The 18,853-nt window shown below is 37.2% G+C and overlaps 1 protein-coding gene and 1 long non-coding RNA gene across 9 annotated transcripts in view; one reads left to right on the top strand and one right to left on the bottom strand.

The window, feature by feature from the left end:
* Positions 1-779: 779 nt before the first annotated feature.
* Positions 780-18,845, top strand: RRH (retinal pigment epithelium-derived rhodopsin homolog). The gene is made up of 7 exons (XM_003985084.4): positions 780-1,722; positions 7,475-7,665; positions 9,333-9,432; positions 10,394-10,547; positions 11,432-11,600; positions 15,928-16,106; positions 17,767-18,845. Exons 1-7 carry the CDS (start codon positions 1,617-1,619, stop codon positions 17,879-17,881), a joined length of 1,014 nt encoding a protein of 337 aa, XP_003985133.1. The 5' UTR covers positions 780-1,616; the 3' UTR covers positions 17,882-18,845.
* The window catches only part of LOC109499029, a 59,857-nt gene continuing 43,075 nt past the window's right edge, over positions 2,072-18,853 (bottom strand). For all 8 annotated transcript variants that reach the window (XR_006596870.1, XR_006596868.1, XR_002156134.3 and 5 more), the window contains 2 exons: positions 7,567-7,677; positions 2,072-2,404 (listed from right to left, as the gene is read on the bottom strand). This is a non-coding gene — a long non-coding RNA (uncharacterized LOC109499029). The remainder of the gene's footprint in view (positions 2,405-7,566; positions 7,678-18,853) is intronic.

Below are 18,853 nucleotides of genomic sequence, written 5' to 3'. Positions count from 1 at the left end.
CGGTCATTTGAAAATATTTTGATCTTGGAATACTGACGAGATTCACTCAGAGTATGGATAACTCTTTGGAGCATTAGTTTACATTTATAAAAATTGAGTACGGGTACCTGTAAGATCTGGGACAGATCAACCGCCCTTCATTTTCTACATAGCTGGGAGAATTAAGGCAAAGGATTATGTTGGGTCCTTTCCTGCTGTGCCATTCCAAGTTATAAAATTAAATTCAGTGGGTAAATATAGCCCTCTAGTGGTTCTATTATATGCTTACACTGTTAACTTTGGTGCATCTAGCATTTCTCTGACGTTACTGATTTAAAAGAAATATTGCAAAGAATCAAATTTTAGTAATATTACATGACAGAAAGAGTATGGGGAGGGGGGAAGTGGTAGGAATGTTTATTCTAACAATTTTCGTGCTAGATTATAACCCATTTCTGTAACCTACTTTTTGGGTTGTTAACAAGAGTCCAAAATACTAGAATTGTCCTGTATTTGTTTTTTTTGTTAATTTTTTTTTTTCAACGTTTATCCATCTTTGGGACAGAGAGAGACAGAGCATGAACGGGGGAGGGGCAGAGAGAGAGGGAGACACAGAATCGGAAACAGGCTCCAGGCTCTGAGCCATCAGCCCAGAGCCCGATGCGGGGCTCGAACTCGCGCACCGCGAGATCGTGACCTGGCTGAAGTCGGACGCTTAACCGACTGCGCCACCCAGGCGCCCCAAAATTGTCCTGTATTTCTTAAGATGAATGACTGAATCCAGATACTTTGCTGATATATTCTGTGACTTTTATTATTAGATAATTACTTGTGCATACCAAAGCATAGGGTAAATTAAGTGAGGTGGATTGTAAAATATATCAATGCTATGAAATATAAGCTATTAATAGGTTAGACTTAGGTTTATTGACCTGGAATTTATGATCTGGCTTTAGGGGAAAATATGTTACAGAATGATTTTATATATGCATATCTACCCCTTTTTGCTTAAAAGAAAAAAAAAAAAGTGGGAGAAACCTCAAATCCTAGTATGAATATATATTAGAGAAGATGTACACCAAAAAAATATTACTACTACCTTTAGGGGAGTGAGATTTGGAAGGATGGAGGGAGACTGCTTCTTTATGTCTGATTATTCAAATTGTTCTGGAAAAAGAAACTGAAATGGAAAAACTCGAATAGCTCAACAGAAAGTAGGGTCCTTAACCTGAATAGTTTTAGGTGACCAAAGCTGGTTCTTAATTTCAGGACTAATTTCCAGCAGCAATCAGTTAAGTCAGCTCCCACACTGATTTTTGAGTATGTTTATTGTTTGAATGGGATGTGTGCACTTGATAATCTCCTTAGATACTAAGCTGATGCCCAAATTGTTTAAAATGCGTGGTGCTTGTTATTTCTCTGTATTTTGCTAATAAGCTTTTGCCTTGTTCTGGGAATTAAAATCCTTTCACTAGCCCAATTAAATTTGTTAAGGGAGGGCCTCTATGAAAAGGCCCTTCTCTGAGGTCTTTGAGTGGAAATGATTGGTTCTGAAAATTCTTCTTCATCGACTCTTAAAACATTTTATAATCATTGAACACTCATTATGAAGGCTGTCTCAACTTCTTCCCTCCAAAATGCTAAGGAATAACTTAGACAACAGTTCAGACTCTAAAAATGAAGATGGCTCGGTCTTTTCACAGACTGAACACAATATTGTTGCAGCTTACTTGATCACAGCAGGTATGGATGTTTACTCCATTAACTGTTATTTTTCTTTCAAATGGGTGAAGAAAAACAGTTTTTCAGCATAAGTCAGTAGAAAAAGTATGGGATCAGAGATGTTTCAAGTCCTTTATCTTTTCTGAGTTGGGGTGCTCATGTGGGCAATAGGGATGATACTACTTGCCCCGTTTCCTGGCTGTAGAGTGAGAGAACATGGATGGAAGGATAAATGAAGGCATTGTTAAGGGTGGTTAATGCCATAAGTTATTTTGAATCCTGATAAATAATGTGACAGTGGTGAAGTACGGTTGAGAAAAGTTTTCTATAAAATGAATAATTTTTTAATAATCATCCGTATATTTGGTTATTACATTGTCAAATTAAGGCTTTATTGGGGAAGAGTGTGTACCATGGCAAAAAAGTATTTTTAGGTCATTTACTATTCTCACACATCCTCTGTATCGTCTTGTCTTTGGTGGTGGAATCTAATTAAGATCCTGGAAATCTAATTAAGGTCCCGGAAAGAAAATGAAAGTTGTAAAAAAAGAGAGCAGACTGTATTGTTGTTGAAGACAAGGTGGAAATTCAGCTCATTCCCAGAATGCTGTATTGGAAAACTCTTGCACTTTGGATCTCATCCTTTAGTATCTATGCAACAGTGAGCAAATTCCCTCAGCTTTGTGTTCTTCCATTTTCTTATCTGAAAACAGGTTAAGAATAAGATACTTGTCATGATTGTTGTGAAGAGTAAAACTGAGTGACTTAAACGACACATACAGTAGATGTTGGACACATGTGTTTCTTTCTCCTCACACGCACACAGTCACTGATGTATATTGGATTAAGATAAAGGTGTTTACTGAAAAAGAGGGATGGGGGAATGACAATAGAAGTTGTCTCATCTTTTTTAGGTAGAGGTTGAATTGTATAAATTTTATACTAAGCAGTAACTTCATTTTCAACTCTATGCTCAGTAATGAGTTTTAGAAGTAACTGTACCTTGGGTTGTTATCATTTTTTGTATTGACATTTGAAAATGTTCGAATATATTCAAAAGTGGAGTGAAAAGTATAACAAATCCTATGGTACTCAGTTTATTCTTTATAATTGCTTAGTTCCCCTATAATTCACAATTACTTTAGTGTTAGAAATTATGGTTCCTCAGATAATTTTTGTAAATTTTAGTACTATGCTAGCTTGTTCATTTGAATACCTCTGTATGATAAGTACTGACTGGACAAGTTCTAGTTTCTTTTTGATTTTTTTTTTTTTTTTTTTTTTTTTGTGGTTGAAACAATATGAGAAAACAATATGCTAATTAAAGAGAAAATCGTCACAATTACATGGAAATACTTGGTATACAAACCTTTGGTTTAGTTAGTTTTTTGTAGATGATCAAGAAAAGCTATCTTTTTTGATCTGTTTACAAACAATAGCATACAAAGACAATTTCTTGTTAAGAAATTGTTCTCTCTGGTTCTTGTGCTCATAGCAGTAACAATAACAGCAATCTTACTACAACTACAAAGATGACCACCACTACCAACTACCGCTACTGTTATTTGAATTTTTGCACTATTCTAAATAATTACTCGTATAGAATAATTCATCCTTATACGAAGTCAGTCAGTGACTTAGTTTTATCTTCCCTGTTTATACAGACAAAGTGTTTAAGTAACTTGCCCAACACACAAATCTACTAAGTAGATACACCAGGATTTGAAGTCAGACATTTTGGTTCTAGAGCCCTCACATCTAACCTCAAAAGTCATTGTTTCTTTAATTTTAAAATTTTTAATTTTTAAAATTCATTTATTTATTTTGAGAGAGAGGAAGAGCACATGTGGGAGCTGAGGAGGGACAGAGAGAGGGAGAGAGAGAATCCCAAACAGGCTCCGGGCTGTCAGTGCAGAGCCCAATGCAGGGCTTGAACCCACAAACCGTGAGATCATGACCTGAGCTGAAATCAAGTATTGGACAATTAACTGATTGAGCCACCGAGGTGCCCCCAAGGGTCAGTTTTATTAAGGAATACGATGAGTATGTGTTATTTGGTTGTGGTTTTCAGATAAACTGAAGGGAGCATATCTAACCTCTTCATGCTTCTGTTGAAAGATTTATTGTTCTTTAGGTCCCCTAATTTAATAAAACCTACTCATCTTTCCAAACCCAAACCAAAAAAGCTATGAGAATAAAGCATTTATTTCATTTGTTACTTTTACCAAGAACTTATTTAGATTTTTTGTTTTTAATTTTTTCTTTTAAAAAAAAATTATTTTGAGAGAAAGTGCACATGGATGGGTGGGGCAGAGAGAGAAGGGGTGAGAGAGAATCCCAAGTAGGCTCCATGCTGTCAGTGCAGAGCCCAACACAGGGCTTGAACCCACAAACCATGAGATCACAACCTGAGCTGAAATCAAGGGTTGGATGCACAACCGACTCAGCCACCCAGGTCCCTTCGTTTTTAATTTTCAATTTAATATTTCCCTTATAAACTTTTATCAACTTGAGTACTGTCTCTTAATCCAGGTAAGGCTGGGAGGCAAGAGGGCATGGTAAATTAAAGATGTGAAATAAATTCATTATGAATGAATTGTAAAGTGAAGGGCAAGAGATACTAGGCTGCAGAGGAGGTTGTGTATCAGGTAATGAAGAATCACCTAAGTCATAAGGGTGATGAGTCATTGAATAATGTGATTCCACTTGCATTTTAGAAATGTGCTATGTATTAGTAGCTAAGAGTCCACATAGGAGGCCCCTGTGTGATTAAGATTAAGAAGGATCCTGAGGAGGGACAAGTGGCAATGGGGATAGAAAGAAATAGACACACTCAAGAGCCAAAAGTTAGAATTGATGGTTGGGTGTGGCAATTGAAGGAGAAGGAGAGGGGATATCAAAGATGACAAGGTTTCTGTTTGGGGCTCCTGGTTAGATGGTGAAGCTATTCACCAAGATAGGAAAACACCTGGGGAGGAATAGGTTTGAGGCAGGAGGAGAAAAGTCTCTGGGTTCAGTTTGAGAGATGTCCAGTAAAAAGCTGGACACGTGGGTTTGAATTTTATGAGATTGATCTGGAAAGGATCAGCATATAGACTTGGATATGTATGAAATCACTCAAGATTATGTACTGAATGTGAAAAGAAAGGGTCTGGTACAGAAACTTGGACAATGCACATATTTAATAAGAGAGATGGAGAAATAAAGGCCAGGTATAGATTAAGTAAGATCTACCAAAGAGATTGAAAGAAAGCCACAGAAGCCAAGGGGGAATTAATGTAGACTGAACTATTAAATGATCTATTATTATCTACTCCTTAGAAAATATCCGCAGTTTGAGAAATAGAGCAGAGAGCTTGAGATAGCTGCTGAGCAAATAAAGGGCCAACTTGTTTACCGCATATCCCCCATCATATCTAAGACCTCCCCAGAATAGTTAACTCTATTCTGGCTGTGTACTTGGTAGGCAACAACTTACTGTACTATGTTTTATCTGAACTTTTAAAACATCAAATTTATAATTAGCTTAGAAAGATTCTTCGATTCATTACTTTTTGCAGTATTTCTTGTATGCATGCTATAATACTTGATGCAAAAAATAGAGCCAAAGAGCGGGCCCTTGGCTGGCTCATTGGGCACAGCATGTTGCCTTTGATCTCAGGGTTGTGAGTTCCAGTTCCACGTTGGGTGTAGAGATAACTTAAAAATAAAATCTTAAGGGGTGCATTGGGTGGCTTAGTTGGTTAAGCGTCCAACTTCGGCTCAGGTCATGATCTTGCAGTTTGTGGGTTCAAGCCCCACGGTGGGCTCTGTGCTGACAGCTCGGAGCCCAGAACCTGCTGCAAATTCTGTCTCCTTCTCCCTCTGCCCCTCTGCCGCTTGCACTCTGTCTCTCTCAAAAATAAATAAACAAACAAAATTTTTTTAAATCTTAAAAAAATAAAAATACAGCCAAAGAATCATCAAATTTGCTATCACTATGCCTTACTTATGCTTTGCAGGAATAATAGAAATGGAACAATATGAATTTTAGTTGTGGTCTGTTTATTAAATAAATCTATATGCCACATACTCATAGAACACAGGAGTCGTTAGGAGCCTGAAATCTAGATGGGAAGACTAGGAATATATAAACGTTAAAGAATATATCATCACATAAGATTAATAATATATAATCTAAGCAAGCACTTTGGGAATTTAGAGAAGAGAGTATACTGTGGGTAGGGGAAGGCCCTAGGGCAGAACTGGGCTTGAATAGAACTTCGAAGGATAGGTAGCATTTGATTGAATAGGTACAGGAAAAAAGTACGTTGTTCCAAGTGGAAGAAATTGGAGTCAAAATTTACAACAAGCCTTGTGTATTTGATAAATAACTAGAATGGAGGGCTTATTTTGATAAGTGAGGAAATTTGCTTAAAGAAAGTGAAAACCAATTAAGGCAAAAACTGGAATATCAGGTTGGGACATGTGGGCTTTTATCCTACAGCCAGTGGAGAGTATTGAAAGTTCTGAGAAGAAACATTAATTCTATGTTGTAGCAAGCTTATTCTGCCCCAGCAAGGAAGGGAAAGAATGGGAATCTGGAAGCTTAGCGTGACAGGATGCTAAAAGGAAGTTTTGGATGAGGGTGCCAAGAAGTTCTTCCCCAGCTGATACTTTTGTGTGTTGGTGCTTGAAAACCTTCCCTCATTAGAATTGCTGGGGACTGCGCACCAGTTGTACTCTTCATAATGGTGAATACAACTCTGTATTGTTGCTTACCCCTCTTTTAGCCCCCAGGAATCTGGTAATGGCTCTAGCCTCTCTCAGCCAAAATCTACTTCCCCATCCCCACTGTTAGGACCTGGTATGACCCACATCTGGGATATTTACACATCCTTTGCAGCATGTAGGTTGTTAATTGGGCTAACATACGTGTCTGGTCCACTCAACAATATTGCTTATTGTATATTAATACACGGCCATTCTGATTATGAATTTCAGTCATCTATCTACCTGAGTCCAGCCTGTTCCAGGGCATTGACAACAATGAGTTTTGGGACCTGCAAGGCTAAGAATCAGATCCTAGTTTGTGGAAATTTGACTAGCGTGTTATCACCTGTGAAGCTTCTCAATGTACTTAAAAGCCAGCTTGACTTCCTTTTTGGATAGGCAAACCTTACAGTGTGCATTCTACAGATGTGTGTGAGTGAGTGTGTGTGTTGGATGCTTTGATTTGAACATGATGAATTTCAAGAAATATTGGAACAATCATCTGATCTTATACATGATAGATCCCTAATAAATGTTTAATGACAATGAGTTGAAGGAAAAGGGATATGGAACTGGAGCATGGGTCAGGGCTGGAACGAGACAGAAGAGCTGTTAGGACAGAATCATAGTTGAGGCTCGAGAAAGGAAACTTGAGAGAGAGAAAGCTTCAGGCCTCAGGAAGGAGGAGGAGGAAGTTAGACTGCCAAAAGAGATAGTATGGTCATACATATATCTTAAAAATCAGCAGGGGTGGTATTATGAAAGATAAAGGAGCAATTTCAAGGGGAGAGTGATTAACCAGCCTTCAGTGCTATTTATGCAATTGGTAAATTATTTGTTATTTTATTATTTCTATTGCACAAAAAGGCTGTGAAGATATTACAGTTTTAAGAACAGTTGAAGCTCCTGAAATGAATGAATTAAAATGGATTTGCTATTTGAAGGGGCTTAAATATTTAATTTTGATACTACTTTTAAACACTCAAATTAAAAAATGATTTTTTTTTGTATGTGTTCTCAGGTATGATAAGTATTCTCAGCAACATAATAGTTCTGGGCATCTTCATTAAGTACAAAGAACTTCGGACTCCCACAAATGCAATTATCATTAACCTGGCTGTTACTGACATAGGGGTCAGTAGCATTGGATATCCCATGTCTGCAGCTTCAGATCTGTATGGAAGTTGGAAATTTGGATATGCAGGATGTCAGGTATTGGAGATCCTTTGGAATGAAAGGAAAATAAAATAGATTAAAGCGATGTAAATTTAAATGTCTAAAAAAATTCCCACAGGTTTCAATCAAATAAGATCACATAGGATAATAGATAAAGCGCTCTTACTGAAAAGAACTTCAGGAGTGACTGGGAAATATATTCTTGAATAAGAGAAATGACCTTGGTAGCAATTATTATGTTTTCGAAATTTCCCCAACCCAAAGGAAAAAACAAAAAAAAATTAGCATTCAGCTAGAGAAGAAAAGTAAAAATTTGTGTATTCAAAAAGAAATATCCTATTTTCATTTGAAACAATAAAATATTTAATGACAATATCATAATATCTAAGTAATACAGTTAAGCTATCAGGTTTTTTCCCCTATGGAAAGTCCTCCAATGGAGTTGCTATTAATTATATCTACTATTAATTTTACTGGCAAGAAAATATATAAATATTAATTTGCATATCCTAGTAGGCAGACATGACTTTTGGCCTGATTTTTAAAATCAGTTTACTATTTTAAAAAGTTTACTATTTTAAAAATTATAAAATAGAGAATACAATGTAATAGAGAATAATGAATACTCATGTGTGTACCACCTAGTTTTGTCAGATCTTAAGGTTTTGCAATATGTGCTTCAGGTTGTTTTCCTTTTAAAGATATAAAACTTGAAAAATACTGTTGAAGGCCATTACACACCATACCCAATCATATTTCCTTCTTTCGCATGAATGTTTTTCTATCTTAGTACATATTTAGGTGTGCATAAACTAAACTGCATGGATATTTTAAATTCTGTATAAATGATGTATTGTTTGTGTTATACAATCTTCATGTTTTTGAGGTTTATCCGTGTTGTTGGATGTACTCAATTTAACTGCTACATGATATTCCATTTTATGAACATACCCGAATGTACTTATTTTTCTGTTATTGAGTATTTATCCCCCATGTTCTTCTTTCACCAACAAGGCTTCAATGAACATTCTTATTCATGTCTCCTACAATATGTGAGAGTTTCTTTAAATATATTTCTCAGGAGAGGGTTGTAGAGAATATTCATCTTCACCTTCACTAGATGTGCCCAAATTGCTCTCCAAAATTGGTTATGCCAAGTAGGAGAACTTCTATGATTCCACATTCTCCCTAATGCTTGGGACTGTCAGACTTCTAATTTTTTTTTTCATCATTTTTATGTGTCTAAATGGTATCTTACAATTTGCACTTCTTTGAATACATATTGTGGTTTATATCTTATGTCATAAATATTCAGATTCCCTCTTGTGTGAATCACTCATTTTTCTGTTTGTCTTTTCCCCTTGTTGAATTGTCTACCTTGTAAACACCAGTATTTTGTTGGTTATATGCATTGTACCTAATTTATAGTTTGTTTTTTACTCTGTTAATAGAATATGTTGTATAGAAGTATTACTTTAAGTCTTAAAATTTTAAGTTTATTTTAATTAGTGAAGTCCTAAAGCACTTTCCATAAATGCCTTTAATAAGCCAGTTACAATATGACAATGGAAAATGTATTTTAAAATTATTAAAATAAAAAACATTCAATGTATGTAAAATATATTCTAACACTGGAATAAGAATGTAAATATCTCTTGGGAGGGCATGTGGAATAGTGGGTTCTTTCCGATTTTGATTTTTAGATTTATGCTGGGTTGAATATCTTTTTTGGAATGGCAAGTATTGGATTACTCACTGTTGTGGCTATGGATCGATACCTGACCATCTGCAGTCCTAACTCAGGTATAGTACTTCTCTCAACTTCCTCAATGGAAGGTACTTCCTGCCTAAGTACCACTTAACACACATTTACTTTAAAATATAAATGTAGGGGCGCCTGGGTGGCGCAGTTGGTTGAGTGTCCGACTTCAACCAGGTCGCGATCTCGCGGTCCGTGAGTTCGAGCCCTGCGTCGGGCTCTGGGCTGATGGCTCAGAGCCTGGAGCCTGTTTCCGATTCTGTGTCTCCCTCTCTCTCTACCCCTCCCCCGTTCATGCTCTGTCTCTCTCTGTCGCAAAAATAAATAAACGTTGAAAAAAAAAATATAAATGTAAAAAAAAAACAACCCATATATATATATATACACACACACACATATATGTATATATATACATATACATGTTATATATGTATATATATACATATACATGTTATATATGTGTGTGTGTTTGTGTATGTATACATATACACACATGCATATGTGTGTGTGTGTGTGTGTGTGTGTGTGTGTGTGTGTGTAATGAATTGTAATCATGGTCAGTCTTATTTGTCTGAGAATCCTTGTTCAAAAGTTTCAATGATTTCCTATTGTAATTACAATAAAATCCAAATTTCATAGCACAGCCTCCAAGGGCCTGTGTGGTCTGGCCCCTGGCTATCTTTCCAGCTTTGGCTAGGGCCTCTCACTTTGGAGTACTGGACAAGGCCTTTCCCACTTTGGGATCTTTGTAAATGCTGTTTCCCTAGGCCTGGAAAGTGTTTCTCCCTGCTTGTCCTCTGGCTGACCCTTTTTATCATTCAGGTTTTGGCTTAAATGCCATTTTCTTTTCTGAATATAAATTCACATAGATAGGACTCTGAATGAATTAAAGTGCTTTGCAAAGAATCTACTTGACAACAAATTTGAATAGTTAGTAAAAAACAAAGTGGAGGTATGAATTCATCACTGGCAAATGATGCTAATATTTCATCTGTTTGTTAATAGGAAGAAGAATGACCACCAACACTTACATCAGCATGATTCTGGGGGCCTGGCTCAATGGTCTCTTTTGGGCTTTGATGCCTATCATAGGGTGGGCTAGTTATGCCCCAGATCCTACTGGGGCTACTTGTACCATAAACTGGAGGAAAAATGATGCGTAAGAGACACATTTACACTTTATAATCAAATACTTCTAATGTAGACATTTTCTCACCATTTCAAATTTAAGGTCAGGTCAGATGTTTTCCAATCAGAGTGTGGCAAAGTGCTTCCTTGGTGGTGACGTGTGAATCCAGCATTGAATTACTCTTGTTTGCAAGTAAAGGCCATCCAGCTCCCTTGTTCCCCTTACCCTTTTACATCCTCTCCCGTGGCACCAAAGTGGGCACAGAAGCACCCTTTCGGTATTTGTAACTCAGAGATAGAATCCAAAAGGGAAAAGGGAGTGTTAAGATCGCTAGACAGCATGCAGCTCCGCGGGAAGCCCAGGCTGAGTCCCTACTATCTTTTCAAGATGGTCTGGTGATAAAGCTGAAATTACACAGCAAAAGCAGTCACTGTAAGGATTCGCTTGTTTGTTAGTTTTGCTTCTCTGTATTTACCAGGAAAAAGAGGGTAACTTCGTTTATTAAAGAAAACGAAAGACTACTCAGAAAAACAAGTAGAAAATTTCTGAATCTAAATTTAAGATTTTTCTGTAAAGGGGCAATAGTAAATATTTTTATGCTTTACAGACAAGACTGTCTCTGTTATAATTGTTCAAGCCTGCCTGTGAAAGCAGCCATAGACAGTATATAAATGAATGTAGTTCCAATAACATTTAATTTACAAAGACAGATGACAAAGCTGGGTGTGGCCTGTAGGCTACACTTTGCCAACTCCTAGTCTAAAGGAATTAGTTAAATATCCTTCCTAAGCTATTTAATAATACAGTGACTGTTTAACAGTGCTAGTATTATTTTTAATATTGTCCTATTTCCTTTGCCCTACTTAGCACTTTAAACAAGTAGTGATTTAATGATTCCCTTTTCTTGTTTTCAGATCTTTTGTTTCTTTCACGATGACAGTTATTGCGATAAATTTTATTGTACCCTTGACAGTGATGTTTTACTGTTATTACCATGTCACTCAAACCATTAAATGTCATGATACTAGTAACTGCACTGGATACCTCAACAGAGATTGGTCAAATCAGGTAGATGTGACAAAGGTAAGATTAAAATCCTTAAAATGTTTTTGCAATGGAGCTTTTACACATAATGTGGTCTATATTATAATCACCTCTCCCCAACACCTGATTCTTATTCCCTGGCTCTTTTTCTTGTTTGCCTTTATATTTCTTTCTTTCTTTTAATATTTATTCATTTTTTGAGAGAGACAGAGAGAGGCAGAGCGCGAGTGGTGGAGGGGCAGAGAGAGGGACACAGAGAATCCAAAGCAGGCTCCAGGCTCTGAGCTGTCAGCACAGAGCCCCACGTGGGGTTTCGAACCCATGAACCATTAGATCATGACCTGAGCCCAAGTCAGATGCTTAACCGACTGAGCCCCCAGGCGCCCCTGCCTCCATATTTCTAAATGATGTGTTTATCTGCTGTTTTGGATATTTTTATTTGCTATTACTCTTGATTTCCCACTATGGACAATGAGAATTTATCTCTCTTATATCATCTTTCCCACTCCTCTACCCCAACCTTTTTTCCTCATCCTGTCAGTATAATGTTAATATTTGGTTACATTATTTTACATTATCCTAACTACCTAAATTTTGTTTAGTGCAGACCTCTGTAAGGTTCTGTGATTTGTATTTTTTTAAACAAATTTTTTTTCTTTTGGGGTTAATAATTCATTCCTTCCTTTCTTCCTCCCTCCTCTTCTCTGTCCCCTCTTCTGCTCCGCATCTGTCCTACCCTCCCCACCACCATAGTTATGGTTACTGTTCTGTATACCTATTGCCAATTCATCTCTTAACTCCCTACCAGAAGTGCCAATCTCCTCTCAATATTTTCAAATGCATCAGAGACTAATTGACTTTATCCTTTTTTTTTTTTTTTTTGGAACAGTCCCTCCTGGCACTTCCAAGTGTCCCGCTCTACACTGGCCCTTCTCTAAGACCACTGCCAGCATCCTCAGATCTCTTTATCACCAACTGGGAATGCCTTTGGCCTCTTTCCTGGGTTGAATCACCTGTTTTCTGGCTTGCGTATCTTCCTTTTTCTTGGTTACTCTCTCATTTGGTGGAACACATTCTCAAGTAGATTTCCGAGATTATAGGGAGGTATATTTTTTAAAGATTTTGTTGCCTGAAAAATGTCTTAATTCTATGATTATATTTGACTGTTTGCCTTGTATGGAATTTTAAGTAGAAAACGATTTTCAAAGAGTTTTGAAAGCATTGCCCTATAGCTTCCCACCTTCCGGTGTTGCTATTACAAAGGCTGACAGCATGCTTGTGACAGTCCCTTTGTAGTGATCTATGCATTCTCTCTGGAAGCTTGCAGGATCATTTCTGTGTCTCCAATTTTCTGGAATTTCATGCAGATGTGCCTTGATGGGGCTCTTTATTCACCATGTGCTGGGTACTTGGTGAGTTCTTTCAATATGAAGACTCAGGTCCTCCCCTTCTGGGAGACTTCTTGTATTATTTCTCTGGCGATTTCCTCTCTCTGTTTTGTTTTTCCTGTTCTCTTTTTCTGGAAGTCCTTTTTTTTTTTAATATTAAATTTCCTGGATTTACCTTCCAATTTTCTTACATTTTCTCTCCTATGTTGTCTCTGTCTTGGGCTTTGTTTCCGTTTGTTTCTTTCTGAGAGATTTCTTCAACCATGTCTATGTCTGGGGTTGGGTGAGAAAAATGAGGCTCAAGACTTGGGTGCAAAATTTAATCAGGCACCACAAAACTCAGTAATCCCCCCCTCCCCCAACACACAAAGTAGTTAATGTATTTTTATTATTTTTTTTAATGCTTATTTATTTTTGAGACAGAGACACACAGTGAGTGTGGGGGAGGTGTACAGAGGGAGACACAGAATCCCAAGCAAGCTCCAGGCTCCAAGCTGTCAGCACAGAGCCTGACACGGGGCTCAAACTCACCAACCGTGAGATCGTGACCTGAGCCGAAGTCCGATGCTTAACTGACTGAGCCACCCAGATGCTCCAGTTAATGTAGCATTTAAAAAAAAAAAAAATCAAAATTAATGTCAGAAACTCACTGAACAAAATATAAAATTTAAATAAAGATAGGATCTCACCCTGCCCTTGCATGACTCATCTCAGTACCCCAATCCTGGCTAATCACATTGTTCAACTTTTCTATTGCATTTTAAAAATTCTCCTCTCTTTTATAGATAGGGCATAGGAGAAAGCCCATTTTTATAGATAAAAAGAATTAGTTTACACCCTCTACTCCTTTTCAATAGCCCCCTCTTCTTGTTTTATGGATATCTATCTTCTCTCATTTCTGTTCATCACATATTTTTTTGTTTCCCCTGAATTTCTGCATCATTTTTTGGTATCTTTTTTAAAAAAAAGAATTATCATTGAAGTATAGTTGGCATACAATGTTATATTAGTTTCAGGTGTACAACATAGTGATTCAATGATTCTCTACATGATACAATGTTCACCACAATAATTGTAGTTACTATCTGTCACCATTAAATGTCATTATAATATTATTGACTATGTTCCCTATGCTGTACTTTCACCTCTATGACTTATTTATTTTATAACTGGAAGTTTGTACCTCTTAATTCTCCTCACCTATTTTACTCATCCCCTATGTTCCTCCCCTCTGGCAACCACGCTTTCCATATTGATGAGTCTATTTCTGTCTGTCTGTTTGTTCATTTGGTTTTGTTTCTTAGATTCCACATATAGGTGGAATCATATGGTTATTTGTCTTTCTCTGTCTGACTTATTTCACTTAGCATAATATAATACCCTCTGGGTCCATCCATGTTGCAAATGGCAAAGTTTCATTCTTTCTATGGGTGTGTGTGTTTATGTACATATATATGTATATAATTTATATATATACATTAGATAGATACACACACACACACACACACACACACACACACACACACACACCATTTTTGTCTCTGCCTGTCAGTTTGTTTCCTCAGTATCTGGTGATCAGCGACTGTCTCCTGCATATTTAAAAGTGATACACTAAAAAGCTGATTGTGAGCTCTGGACATGCTCCTCACTGGGATGTTTCCTTGGGGGGAATTTCTGACACTCTGTATCTCCAGGTATTTTCTTCTGGGCTGGTCAGTTCCCAAGGAGATTCTTTCATGTTCCTTAGTGGGAAGCACAAGTCTGTTTCCCAGATTCTCATGGCTCAGAGCAGGGAGGGGACAGACAGCATGCAGCACCCCTCTTTCTTACAGTGCTCCAGCTCTCTGCTAAGCCCAAGATCCTATAGTTTCCTACCTCTTAGACTGAAGCTCTGGGATTCTTCTGGGGAGAGGATGGGGCAGTTGCATGGTAGAATGGTAAGGGGATTCAGAAGTTTGTCTGTTTTTGCAGATTTCGATGAGTTCTGCTATTTTAAGTTCCATGTGCTGCCCTACATTCAGAGCTAGCTGTTACCTCCAATTCCAGGGACTTTCTGAAGTTCTGCGTAATGGATTAGTCTCTATTTCATGTTCCCTCACTGATGGTACTTTTAAAAGTTTTTTAAATTTATTTTTAAATTATTCTTGTGTCTGATAAATAATTTGCTGCTTGCCCAGTGGTTATTCAGTTTTAATTTTTACAAGGCTGTTGTCTAATCTGTGATTCTCAGGCCTTAAGGGTTTAGATCTTTTTAAACCTCTTTCTATCATTTTAGTGGACAATCAGTAAGGAACAATGTAAAAATTATAATTTTTTATATAAAGGAGATGCAAGGGAGCTGCGTTACAAAACTATCTGCACTGTACGTCTATGTGGAGCTTCTGTATTACAATACAGTGAACTCAATATAGGACTTTTGTCTTTTCAAGATTGAACTGAGAAAGTGAGAAAGTTAGTTTTTAGATTAGCAAATAATGAGAGTGAGAGGAAAAAGCACAATGCCAGCAGTCCATAGCACAATTATTAGAAATGGGTTAAGAGTGGGTTTTCATGTGCCTTTCATCAAAGCCAGCTTTTGTATTCTTCCTTTCCCAGATAAAGAGAACATCCTTTACATCTGTATAACATTTTACTCATTTAACAAGTTCTTGTTATCATAAAGGACTTCAGGCACATAAGCAAAGTACAATGAGGTTTGGAAAAATTCAGTTTTTGGGGTGCCTGGGTGGCTCAGCCAGTTTAGCATCCGACTTCAGCTCAGGTCACGATCTCACAGTTCGTGAGTTTGAGCCCCACATCAGGTTCTTTGCTGATGGCTTGGAGCCTGGAGCCTGTTTCAGATTCTCTGTCTTCTTTCTCTCTCCCTCTCTCTCTGCCCCTTTCCTGTTCTCTCTCTCTCTCAAAAATAAACATTAAAAAATTTTAAAAATTTCAATATTTTAGATATTGGGTTTGCCAAATACTGATTTATTTTACAGATGTCTGTGATAATGATATTTATGTTTCTGGTGGCGTGGTCCCCTTATTCCATCGTGTGCTTATGGGCTTCTTTTGGTGACCCAAAGAAGATCCCTCCCTCAATGGCCATCATAGCTCCACTATTTGCAAAATCTTCTACATTCTACAATCCCTGTATTTATGTGGTTGCTAATAAAAAGTAAGTAATGTCTAAAATGCTTTAAAAAAAACAGATATAGAAAGAATGTTAAAAAAAATTTAGGGGGGTTGGAGAGTGACAGAAATTCACTTCAAACTAGTGTAAAAATTATTTGGCTCATGCAACTGGAGAAGCATCTAGGCCCTTAAATGCCTAGAGCTCCAGTTCTGTGAGAGCCTCTTCCCACATGGAGGTGAGATGATCACAGCAACACAAGACCCAAGTTCTACCATCTAAGCTTTTCCAAATTCGAGTTTCGTCTCAGACGGCTCCCTGATCGAAAAGCTGCTGGAAAGTTGTTAGTGGGCTCAACTTAGTTCTCGTGGTTACCCCACCCAAAATACATGGAATTGATTTTCCAAAGAAAAGAGTGGTTCTGTTACCAGAAAAGGGACAAGGTGAAGAAGACAACGTTGAACTCTGTAAGTGGGTAGCATAGTTGTATATTAGAACAGAAGACATTCAGATGCAAGAGAAAAACCCAGTGCTAAAATAAAAGGACTTCAGGGGTGGGTAGTCATTCAGGATAATAAAGAATCCCCCACTCTCCCCTCTCCCCCCTTGTTGGGACTCAGCAATATTTCCTCTGTGAAGCTTAGATTATTTTATTTCCTGTTACTGCAGAAAGGTGGAATAACTAATTTATTGTCCTTAAATATTTGATAAGAAAAATCTCAGTAGAGGTCAGGTAATTTGATCCTGGAATGCCAGCGAGGCTTCTATTAAACTTACGTTATTTAGGCACATGTTTGGTAGAGCAGCTTTAGCTACAGGAATACAGGGAAACATAAAAACTTTTAAGAGCAAACAGACCACATAAGAATAACGAACACATTTTTATTTATTTTGAGAGAAAGGGTGCACATGCATGCATAAGTTAGCAGGGGAAAGTCAGAGAAAGAATCTCAAGTAGGCTTCTCGCTGTCAGCGTTGAGCCTGATGCAGGGCTTTATTTCACGAACTGTGAGATCACGACTTGAGCTGAAATCAACAGTCAGAGGTTTAACCGACTGAGCCACCCAGGCTCCCCAAGAACACATTTTAAATTCAGAGCCTATTGGTAGTTCTTTTGGAAAGATTAGTCATTTTCAAGCTCCCCTTAATTTCAACTGGCCTTTGTTCAGAAGAACAAATGCATGAAACACACATCCTTGGTTCAAGTAAACTGTAATTGACATTAGAAGTGTCATCTTAAACAGGCATAATTATTGATTTGTATTAAATGCCTTCAATATTTATAATCAGTGGTGTAAAACTGGTCTTTAACTGTACCATATACCTTATACATTTATGAATGCTTTTAAATTTTTTTTCAATGTTTTTTATTTATTTTTGGGACAGAGAGAGACAGAGCATGAACGGGGGAGGGGCAGAGAGAGAGGGAGACACAGAATCGCAAACAGGCTCCAGGCTCTGAGCCATCAGCCCAGAGCCCGACGCGGGGCTCGAACTCACGGACCGCGAGATCGTGACCTGGCTGAAGTCGGACGCTTAACCGACTGCGCCACCCAGGTGCCCCTATGAATGCTTTTAAAGTTGGAGGCAGAAATTTATTTGGAGATGTCAATTAGCAGTAGAGACATCTTAGCCATATTTGAAAATGCTTTAATAGTTCCAAATCATTAGAGGATAATGCCAGATTTCCCCTTTTTTACTGTAGATTTCGGAAGGCGATGTTTGCCATGTTCAAATGTGAGAATCGCCAACCTATGCCCGTCACAAGTATTTTACCAATGGATGTATCTCAAAACCCACTGACTTCTGGAAGAAAGTGAAATAAGAGAAAAAGCACACAGTATCAAAGTTTTTTTATTTACTTTTTTCTCCAATGGTTTAGTTTTATTTTAAATATGATCGTGTTTAGATCAGATACATAGATTATTGTCCTATTAGACCCTAAATGCCTCAAGTGTTTCTCCTATTTCTTCTATTTGTGGGATGGCTACTGTAGTGAATGTTTCTTTATGCCCTTTATGTAAACTTATGTCCATCTCCTTTGATGAAGCTAGGCCCATGAGATTAAGGCCCATTCTATTTCTCCCAATCATGGCATTCATTACACTGTATCAATGACCAAGTAACTTGCCTGGGTCCTCCATTAGACTAGAAGTAGCCATTATTTTAATATTGAAATAAATTAATAATAATAAATAGTCTTCAGTAAGTAAATTACAGAAATGAGGTGTTGGATGTTCCTAGATGGAACTAGACGGAAAACATTTTTAGCATTTCACTCTTAAAATTTTAATGCAAATATGAACATACTATTTAACAAAAATAATCAAATGAATATTAAACACTTGCTTCTAAATCACATTAGTTGATGCACATATTTACTTTATATAGCAATATAATTTCTGTATATTATTATGTATTCTGCATTTTCAATTAACATTTTTCTGTATATATATTTCCATATATTTGCCACTAGACTTAATTTAATCAGAGTGGGTTTTTTGTGTTTTGTTCTTTTGTTCCTATTTTGTCTGAAATTTACTTCATAGTGGCAAGAACACAGCATGCAATCTACCCTCTCAACCAGTTTTTAAGTGTACAATATAGTATTGCTAACTGTGACTACAGTATTGCACAGCAGATCTGTAAAACTTATTGTCTTGCTTAACTGAAATGGCTATTGATAGCTGTATGCTTGCTCTTTGATGTATTCTTAGCACATAACTGCATGTTGCTTGGTACATAGTAGGCACTCAATAAAAAAACTGTTGAATGTGAAATGCATTTATAGA

Source organism: Felis catus, chromosome B1 (assembly GCF_018350175.1).
Source record: "Felis catus isolate Fca126 chromosome B1, F.catus_Fca126_mat1.0, whole genome shotgun sequence".
Classification (NCBI taxonomy): domain Eukaryota; kingdom Metazoa; phylum Chordata; class Mammalia; order Carnivora; family Felidae; genus Felis; species Felis catus.
Note: the sequence above shows the minus strand (reverse complement) of the source record. Positions and strands in the feature narration are given on the sequence as shown.